This window comes from Dendrobium catenatum, unplaced genomic scaffold (genome assembly GCF_001605985.2).
Source record: "Dendrobium catenatum unplaced genomic scaffold, ASM160598v2 fragScaff_scaffold_459, whole genome shotgun sequence".
NCBI classification, from domain to species: Eukaryota; Viridiplantae; Streptophyta; class Magnoliopsida; order Asparagales; family Orchidaceae; genus Dendrobium; species Dendrobium catenatum.
The window spans coordinates 1194679-1205273 of NW_021318921.1; the positions used below are offsets into that span (position 1 = coordinate 1194679).

Sequence of the window (10595 nt, forward strand, 5' to 3'; positions counted from 1 at the left end):
CCTTAATATACCCCTATTTAAAAAAAAAATCCATTTTTTTTTTTTAGTTACATTAAATTTTTTATATTTGGACTATTAATTGAAGTCCTTTTCAACAAAAAAAAATATTCAAACTGATCCAAAAAGTAATCTTAAATTCAAACTTAATTTTAAAATAATGTGAGATCATGATGTATCATAATTGGAGTTCATTGGGGGCTCTCCAACAAGATGGACGAACATCATTAGAGTTGGTATTGCGCTTTATGGGTTTATTGGGTTAGGCAAGCAAGAAAAACAAAACTCATCAGAGCTTGCATCACAGGACTGGAACTCAAGACTAAGGTTTTGCTTGAAACTGTTTTTTTATTGCTTCTTAAAGTAATTTTTTAGTGTAAAAATTAAAATTTGTGTGGTAGAAAGCTGCTTTAAGAAACAGTTAGAAAGCCGTCCCAAACAAAGCCTAAAACTCAAGACTTGATGCTAGTTGTGGATGGGAACTCATAACTTATATGTGAAATGGGTTGGCTGTGGAAGGAATTGTGGGAGAATGCGCATGAGAAGGAATGTTCAATTGAAACATGTTCGAACTTAATTTGAATTTAAAAAAATTCTAATCAAAACTTTCCACGACGAACTTCTAAAATCAATCAACCAAATAAACTTTTGAGCATAATTCTATAATAAATGAAATAATAAACATATTTCTCTAACTTAAGGGACAATGAATCAGACGCGACTCGCAATCTCGAGCACGGCTTTCAGTTTCCCTTTCTCACCTCCCTCGCCATGTTATTTGTATTACCACCCCCCCCCCCCCCCCCCCCCCAAAGTTAAATTTCTCATTTGCTTTGAGGTTTATGTGATATCTCGCATATGAAAATTATACTTTAATTAAATAATAATTTATTTTTTATTTAAATACAATTTTAAATTACTTATATCTGTAAAAAGTTTGACTTATGTGGATCAAACTTGTTTCTTTAAAAAATTGTGTTTAAATTATGGCTGACTTATTATATTTAAATTGGGTTATTTGAACATTTGGTTTTAGAGTTAGCTCCTGTTATATCCTAGAGGGGTAACTTTTTTTTTTATTATATCGTTGAGGGGTAATTTAGGGTTTAGGGTTTAGGGTAATTTATTATATCGTAGTGGGATAAAGGCTTGATGTTGTTGTTGTTGAGGGGTAATTTATTAAATGAATAAGATAATGATTTAGAATTGATACGTCATCAAAAAATTATCTTGATCGGGCACGAATCTCGATGCAAAATCAAGTTGGAAACTTTTGAAATTAAAATTGGAACCATCTGAACTCCGATTTCAGCAAACTTACAGTCAAGCGGAAGGTCTTGGAAATATGAAACCAACGACACAAAATTCGACTCAATCTGAGTCCAAATCAAGGACCAAAAGCGCTTTTGGAAGGTTTTAACCACAATTTGGGTTATCAAACGGTTTCCAAACATGACGTGCTTATAATCGAATTGAGCGGCTCGGCGAGATGAATCCAACGAGCCCAATATCGCTGAATTCCGACATCATTAAGGCCTTAAAATGTCTGACAAACGGTACGTGATCAAGGAATTCAATATCGACTGTCCATCCAACCACTCCCCATTCACCCTTGATCTATCACCTATTTACGGACCATGCCACTCCAAAAATCTATAAATAGACCCCTCATTTCTTTTGAAAGAGGAACCAAAGCAAGAAGAAAAGAAGGAAGAAAAGAAGGAAGAGAAGGAAGAAGCTCCTCCTCGACCACCTTCGGACTTCCGTCGGACCACCACTTTAGGCTCTTACCTCCGTCGGACCACCGCCTGACGTCATTGCTCCATCGGACCACCACTTAAGGCCATCGTCTTCATCGTACCACCACTTGAGGCCCTCTACTCTGCCGAACCACCGCTTGACCCCGGAGTTTTGTCGGACTACCACTTAAGGGTCTGAGCTCTGTCGGACCACCGCTTGATGCCGTTGCTCCGCCGGATCACCACTTGAGGCCCTCACCACCGCCCGACGACCGTCTAACTTCGTTGCTCCACCGAACCACCACTTGAGGATCTCACCTCCGACGGACCACCGCCTAACCCGTTGCTCCACCAGACCACCACTTGAATCCCTCGCCTGCGCCGGACCACCGCCTGACGTCGCTGCTCCGTCGGACCACCACTTGAGGCCCTCGTCTTCATCGGACCACCACTTGAGGCCCTCACCTCCGTCGGACCACTGCCTGATGTCGATGCTCCACCGGACCACGTATTTCCGACCCGTTTGTCTACCCGGGTCGGGTTAGGGTCGACCCGTTTGAACCTGAGTCAGTTCCGGGTTCGACCCGAACCCGACCTGTGACCCGAAATTGACACTCATACTATGTCAGACCACCGTTTGACTTAGTTGCTCCGTCGGACCACCATCTAACGCCCTGACTTCTGTTGGACTACCTCTTGAGGCCCGAACTTTTACCGGACCACCACCTGAGTCTCAGACTTTTGCCGGACCACCACCTAAGGCTCAGACTTATGCTGGAACACTTCTTGAGGCTCAATCTTCTGTTAGGCCACACCTGATGTCCAGAATTCTACCACAGTATTGTCTTACTACAACGGTCTTTTGGACCCATGTCTACTATCAACTATGGTCCTTCTTCCTCGTCGCCTACTACGATCCTTCCGGCCTACATTGCTAGACAATGGTCTTTCTGACCTCGATCTCCTGCCAACTACGGTCTTTCGGACCTCTGTCTCTTGTCGATTATGATCATTTCAACCTTCATCGCCTATTATGGTCCTTCGGACCTCCATCACCTACAATGACCCTTCCTTCCAACCAAACAAACATGTCTATATTGATTATTATAACTCCCACCATATAATGCGCTCTATAGGACGTATATTTGTAACATCATGCCAAGGCCTTCTCCCTAAGAAGGGCCTCATGTTTAATAAACTACAAATACTAGTGGATTCATTCAAACTGAGCGAGGCCCCGTGGTTTTTTCCCCTTTTCAGGGGGTTCCACGAAAATTCTTTGGCGTCTCTTATGAACGCTACACCCTCTCTCTCTTATCTGATTTTGTGCTGGATCTTCGTACAACGTTAAGACGTTAAACTACATATTTCTCAACCATCGCGAATACTCCATGACGCAACAAGAATAAAAAAATTATCAAATTTAATCATTCCAATTTGACATTTCATGAATTTTTTAGAGGCATATAATTGTCTATAAATACTTCTCTACTTTAGTTATCTAACACCATTATTTTCTTTAATTTCTTTTTGAGGTTGTGTCTACTCTTATAGGCTATGGAAGCCCCAAAATTTGTTGGAAGAGGAATTGCCCATATATATTGATTTTAGAAAGTAAATAATAGGTTAACGAACATGAATAGGAGCAATTTTTGCTCCTCTCATAAAAAGATGAGAGAAATAGTTGATGTAAAGAAAGAATCAAAGAAATGTGGTTGAAGCTCCAATTAAAGAATCGCTCCTTACCAAAGAGAGCAGTGTTGGGTTTCTTCATTGAGATCAATTGGGATCATAAATATTTTTTTAATATCTAGGGACATATAGAGGCAATCTAAGAATAGGGGTGCAAATGAGTTAAGTTGACTCGCAAACTTGAGCTCGACTCATTAACGAGTTCACGAGTCGAGCTTATCGGGTTTCAAACTTATTGAATTATCGAGCTCAAGTTCAAACTATAGAAGGCTAGACTAGATTAGTCATCGAGTGGCGGGGGGAGGGGTGGGGAGTGGGGGTTATTGGATGCAGAAGGCTGATGGTAGAGCGGCCGGGGAGAACTTGAACAAAAGCGCGTGCGGGACGAAGAAGCCAAATAGAAAGGGGGGAAAGCGCCTACGAATCACGTCCGTGAGCTGCTGTCTACGATTCAGTTTGAATCGTGTAATTGAGCCACTCGAAAAGCTCATTTTTAGTAAGGAGTCAAATTCAAGCTCTATCTTTTGAGCTGGACTTAGTTCAAGCTTTAGATTTGACTCGCGACTAGCGCTGAATCGCTTGCACCCCACCCCCGAAATTTAGAAAGACCCGCTGGTCTCGCGATTCATCTGCTCCGCTCGACGCTAAGCCCTAATTTATATTTCCTTGCGATTCGCTGCTCTAGCGATTTGTCTGCTCCGCTCGACGCCGCTTGAGGAAGATTCGTTCGCGGTTCTCCTGCTTCGATAGGTCGCGCTCCGACTTCTGTGAGGAAGAGTCGTTCACCTGCTCGGCTGCTCCGCTCGACCGCTCCAGAGAGGAAAAAATGTAAGATAATCTCTCTCTCCCCACGGTTTTGTTTGGTCCGTTTCTTTGTGATGCATCAGAATTTTTTTTTTAAAGAGAATGTTTGATATTCTCCCTCAGCTATATCTGCTCATTCTCTCTCTCTCTCTCTCTCTCTCTCTCTACACATTTAGGTTGCACTGTTTCTTTGTGAATCATTAGGAAACAGTTGATTGTCTCTGCAGAGAGAAGGTTTTCATCTTCTGCCAGCTCTCTCTCTCTCTCCCTCTCCTTGACGAAAAGAGCTTCTTCTTTCGTCCGTTTCTGTCTGATTCATGAGGAAACAGGGGGGAGTAAGCTGTAAGGTGGAAGTTTTTTTTTAAAAAAATATCTTCCGATGAAAATGGATAATTGCCTTCTTACCTCTATTTCCCCAAGCTAATAGGACCGAAATTTTTTTTATCACAGCCTAAGCGAGTTCTATGTTGTTCAAATTAGTTTTTAGTATAAGGTAAGCATTAAATTGCAAACAATCTGTCTTCAATTTCTTGTCTTTGAAAAATTATTTTATCCATCCACTATTAAATTGTTTGGATCTAAACAGGATTGCACTAAATTTTAATAATTTCTGTTTGATTAAATTCTGAAAATTATTTGGATTAAAAATTGTTAAATTTAATTAAACTCAGAGAAAGTATTTGATTAGTTATTTCAAAATTTAAGGATTTATATAATTATGAACGTGGATCTGAAGTGAGTCCAAACAATGCTATTCTCTTTTACTGGGTATACCAAAAGGAGTCTCTTGAATGAAGTTCAGAGGTATGCAGCCAAATATATGAATAGCAATCAAGTTAATAATTGTAGTTTGAGAAATTTGAAGTAAACAACTGCAATTGAAGTTGCAATAACTGCAGCTTATTTTGAGCATTATAATGAAATTAATAACTTTAGTTTAATATATAACTTTATCAAACACTGTGGAAAGTTATGCATTTTGATTTTTCAAACCAAAGAAAAAAAATCTTAGTCAGAACATCAAGAATAACTTCAAGCTTATAAGTTTTAGTAGTTTGGGATTGGTTCACTTTGAAGCAAGCTTTGACTGCCTTATGCGTAGTGTTATAAGATCTAAATGAAAGCCATTTGAGATTTGTCGTTTTGTTAAAAGTTAATTGTTATACATAACAAAGTTATTTTTTTGTAATTAATCGTTCCTTTCTGCTGAGGAAAAAATTGTCAAAATAAATTTAGGCCCCCACTGGCAAAATTTGCTGGCTCCACCATTTTTAATATCTAAGTTTTTATTTTTTTTCGCAACATAGATCTAAGTTATTTTTTAAATCATAAGTCTTTTTAATGGCCTTTTTTTAAAACACTGCCTGTATTTTAATGTGATGTTTATGCATTTGATATGATTTTTGTAGTAAATAAATTACTAACTAAGAGGCCTTCGGTTTTTTGGGTTACTAATAATTGATTAGAATTATTAACTAAGAGGTCTTGGGTTTGATTACTGACTAAGAAGTATTGAATTTGAGGCTTGCATATGTAATACATGTACTCGGCTATTCACTTTCATGGTTCAAATGTCCAAAAAAATAATAATTTTCAAAACAAAAGGCGAAAATGGGCTCCATCTATGGTAGCGAGTAAGGGTAATTTGATACTTAAATGTTCTATAAAACGCAGTTGACACCCTTTAGGGTTTTTCCTCTACACGCTGACCTGAGGTAGCATCCAGATAGGAAGGGTTACTCCGTTTGGTACTGCCGATGAGGTTTTTTTCTTCTTGCAATCACACGCTTTGGAGCAATTGATTTTCTTTATTTAATCTTTGTTTGTAGGTTGTAGATTTGTTCTTTTGTTCCGTTTACGGTGGACCTTTGGGAATTTTAAGATATGTGTTTCTGAGCTTTTTTTCATTCATATTCATGTTCTGTTCTTCAGATTTTAGGTTGATTTTTTTAGATACTAGTAAAATTCTTATGACAGTTGTTGCCTAGAAGGCGGATCGCCCTGTGCAACATTTTCTTATGTTTAAGCTTCTTAAATGGTTCTAATATTGCTACACTGATTCGGCGTTATTTTTTTTTTTCATAATTTTGAATATATAAAGAGAAATAGGAAAAACGTGATAACCGCAAATGATATTATACACCTGTGGGAAGAAGAATCCCCTATTATACTGAAATGGATTTGTGTGCCTCCTCCCTGAAGATTTTGGCTGACAAGATTGAGAATTTAACCATTGGATTCTTTTTTGGCCATGCTTGAGCTTGGGTTGAAATCAACAAGTTGACTAATGAGTCCAACCCATGTCAAGTTTGAATCTATCTTTAGTTGAGCCTAACATGTTTCTAATATGAATAGCTCGAGAGTGGATCCGATATCCATACATGCACATACGTAGATTGAACCGGGTATTCCTTTTGAAAAAAAAAATCAAATTTCTATTTTATTTTGGATCATATTAAACTTGAAGCTAGACCATAATTAGATTTGGTTTGTCTCATGATCAGACCAAATGACTTACAACGGTATCTAACCAAGGTCAGATCAAATCAAGGGTAAATCTTTCATGGAGCTGGTGGTTGTTATGGTTTTATCTTTCAAGGTAGTTATAAACTTGTAAAACACAGAAAGATTAGCTATTTTTGTATTTGCATCCTTAAATAAACTGAACATACAAGTATGTTCTTCATTCACTTGAAAATTTATTCATTTGTTTTGGTAGATATTTTTATTTTGTGATAATTGATGTTATATAGTTCTTTAGGGATTAAAAGTCTGCTGTCGTTGTGAAAATGTTTTCTGATAGCTAGTGTATAGATGAAGATATGAGTATCGAAATTGTTTATAGCTTTGCCTTACATGTCAGAGAAATTATTGTATCCATGCAACATTTGTAGCATTGCATACGTGTAGATATGAGTACAAAACAATTTTCTCTAGTGAGTGTAATACGAAGTTGTGTACTCTTGTAGCTGTGCATAGGGGTGTAAGTGAGCCGAGACGGCTCGAGCTCAACTTGTTTATGGGCTTGTGTGCCGAGCTTATCGAGCTTATAAGTCAAGCTCGAGTTCGAGCTTGATGAGGCTCGGCTCGCGAGCCGGCTTGAATAATTATTAATATTTTTTAAATAATCTATTTTATTTATAAATTTTAATAATAAATACTAAATATTGCATCTATTTTTGTAAATCCCGCCTAAGTCCCGCCTAAGTTTTGAAAATCCCTTCTAAATTTTAAAAATCCTTCCAAAATTTTAAAAGTCTTGCATGTGGCTCGCGAGCTGGCTCGAGCATGTTTACAATGGCACGAGCTCGAGTTCGAGCTGACTTTCCGACTAACGAGCCAAGCTCTATAGGGCCTTGACTCGACTCAGCTCGACTCGTTTACACCCCTAGCTGTGCATTTGCGCCTGCAATGTATGCACTACTCCCACTCCCCACATTTCATGGACTCAATAAATTTTCCACATGTTCTGAGAATTGATCTTAAGATTTAGTTATTTATTTTTTACTGCTTAGAATTAAAAAAAAATGGAGTGTTTGTTGTTTCAGTCATGACGTATCCTGAAGTTTCAATTGTTTAGAATACAATATTATGTATAATGATGCAGTCATTGTAATGCAATCCTTATATGAGACATGCGCATTTCACTATGTGACGTCAGTGTTGTATTGATTATTGCTGTTACGCTGATCTATTAGGTTGGTTATTTTCTGAAGGTAGTGTTACAATTGAATCTTGATGAGTTTATATTGTTCTTGGAGATATTTCAAATGTTGTGCTTATGTACTAATTCTGTTCAAGAGGATGCTGAACTTTTCCAAATCTAAATTTTTCGGGATGTTGTAACCTTCCAATATGAGATTTTCCTAGAATTTGGATGTGGCTTGAGAACCTATTGAATGGCTTTGTTTCTTTTCTTTATTATATTTCTCTACACATTTGTGCTTACCCCACAATGGGATTTACCATGTAATATTTCTTAGGAGTTTTGTTCTTATAAAACAGTCAGGTGACAAAAATCTAACTTGAAGACATTTTTTATTATAGTCTAAAGAGAAGTAGCAATGGGAAAGGAGAAGGTTCATATCAACATTGTAGTAATTGGTCATGTCGACTCTGGGAAATCAACCACTACTGGTCACCTCATATACAAGCTCGGTGGCATCGATAAGCGTGTTATCGAGAGGTTTGAAAAGGAAGCTGCTGAGATGAACAAGAGGTCATTCAAGTACGCTTGGGTGCTCGACAAACTCAAGGCCGAGAGAGAGCGTGGTATCACCATTGATATTGCCTTGTGGAAGTTTGAAACCACAAAATATTATTGCACTGTCATTGATGCCCCCGGTCATCGCGATTTTATCAAGAATATGATCACTGGAACTTCTCAGGCAGACTGTGCTGTACTCATTATAGATTCTACCACCGGAGGTTTTGAAGCTGGTATCTCCAAGGATGGTCAGACTCGCGAACACGCCCTTCTTGCTTTTACTCTTGGTGTCAAACAAATGATCTGTTGCTGTAACAAGGTTAGTATTTGTCTTTTTGCTTGTTTGTTATTCTTATTAGTTATAATATAATGTTGCTTTACTAACTTCATTTGGATGCAACAGATGGATGCCACCACTCCCAAGTACTCAAAGGCTAGATATGATGAAATTGTAAAGGAGGTGTCTTCCTACCTGAAGAAGGTTGGTTACAACCCAGAGAAGATCCCCTTTGTGCCAATCTCTGGTTTTGAAGGTGACAATATGATTGAGAGGTCAACAAATCTCGATTGGTACAAGGGCCCTACCCTACTTGAAGCCCTTGACCTGATCCAGGAACCAAAGCGTCCCACAGATAAGCCGCTTCGCCTTCCTCTGCAGGATGTCTACAAGATCGGCGGAATCGGAACCGTCCCCGTCGGCCGAGTCGAAACCGGAGTCCTCAAGCCAGGAATGGTTGTCACCTTTGGCCCCACCGGCCTTACAACTGAAGTCAAGTCAGTTGAGATGCACCATGAGGCTCTTCAAGAAGCCCTTCCAGGGGACAATGTTGGCTTCAACGTCAAGAATGTTGCAGTGAAAGACTTGAAACGTGGATTTGTTGCTTCCAATTCCAAGGATGATCCAGCCAGGGAAGCTGCCAACTTCACTTCCCAGGTCATCATCATGAACCACCCAGGCCAGATTGGCAATGGCTACGCTCCAGTTCTCGACTGTCACACCTCCCACATTGCTGTAAAGTTCGCCGAGATCTTGACCAAGATCGATAGGCGCTCCGGTAAAGAGCTCGAAAAAGAGCCGAAATTCCTGAAGAATGGAGATGCTGGATTTGTGAAGATGGTTCCTACCAAGCCCATGGTTGTTGAGACTTTCTCCGAGTATCCGCCGCTTGGGCGGTTTGCCGTCAGGGACATGAGACAGACGGTTGCTGTGGGTGTTATCAAGAGTGTGGAGAAGAAGGATCCAAGTGGCGCCAAGGTTACCAAATCTGCTGCGAAGAAAAAATGAAACGAGGAGAGGTTCTTTGTTGCTAGCATATTAGTGGTGGTGTGGGGTGTTTGGATGCAGAACTGGGTGCTTGACAGAAGGTGGCACTGCTCAGTTCATTATCTTATTTTATGCGTATATTTATTTTGCATTGTTGAAGAACTTTGTGGTTTGTTGTTGTAAGACGATTTCTTTTTATCTTTACTTTCCTGAGCTCGTGTGGCATATTTCGATTGATTTTGGTTTGTTTTGTTTCCTCATGTGAGAAATGTGGTTAAATTATGTTAGTTTACATCAGTTTTTTTTTTTAAATTTCTACGAGATTTCATGATTATATGAATTTAAAAATAATGAGGGAATACGTAGAAGCAGTTGTGCTAACACTGCTGTAGATATTCTCGCAAAACTAGCTTAGTCACCCGTCTATCGCCTAAGAAAGTGGATTAATTATTATGCGTGGATACCAAATATCATCCAGATATCAATTAGAATGTGCCACATAATCCATGTGCTCGGTACCGCGGCTCAGTACCGTTGACGTAGTACATTCTGATTGGTCTCCGAATAATGTTCTGCGTCTGATCTCCGCACAGAATAATTTTTCAGAAAGTGGCTCCTGCTAGTGCCAGGTGCTAGGCTAGGCGTAGAAATGTAGAAATGTCCAACAGTTGTGGGTAGAGAACCCAAGCAAAACTATCGTTAGGATTAGAAGCTGACTTTATAATTACTTAATGAGAATGGTCCTGCAGTCCATTGCTGGCGGCATGGGCAGTTACTGTTGGCCATGGGAAATTATTCTATTCAGAGTCTGTATGTTGATGATCTTTTGGATTACTAGATGCACTGCGTACATTCTGTTTACACTCTGCATATTTATAAATACGCAACAAAA

The 10595-nt window shown here is 39.2% G+C and overlaps 1 protein-coding gene across 1 annotated transcript; it reads left to right on the forward strand.

Moving 5' to 3' along the window:
* The first annotated feature begins 3998 nt into the window (after positions 1–3998).
* Positions 3999–9963, forward strand: LOC110112601 (elongation factor 1-alpha). Its single transcript, XM_020844887.2, has 3 exons — positions 3999–4256; positions 8280–8758; positions 8843–9963. The coding sequence occupies exons 2-3, from the start codon at positions 8297–8299 to the stop codon at positions 9722–9724; spliced, it is 1344 nt and encodes a 447-aa protein (XP_020700546.1). The 5' UTR covers positions 3999–4256; positions 8280–8296; the 3' UTR covers positions 9725–9963.
* The last annotated feature ends 632 nt before the right edge of the window (positions 9964–10595 follow it).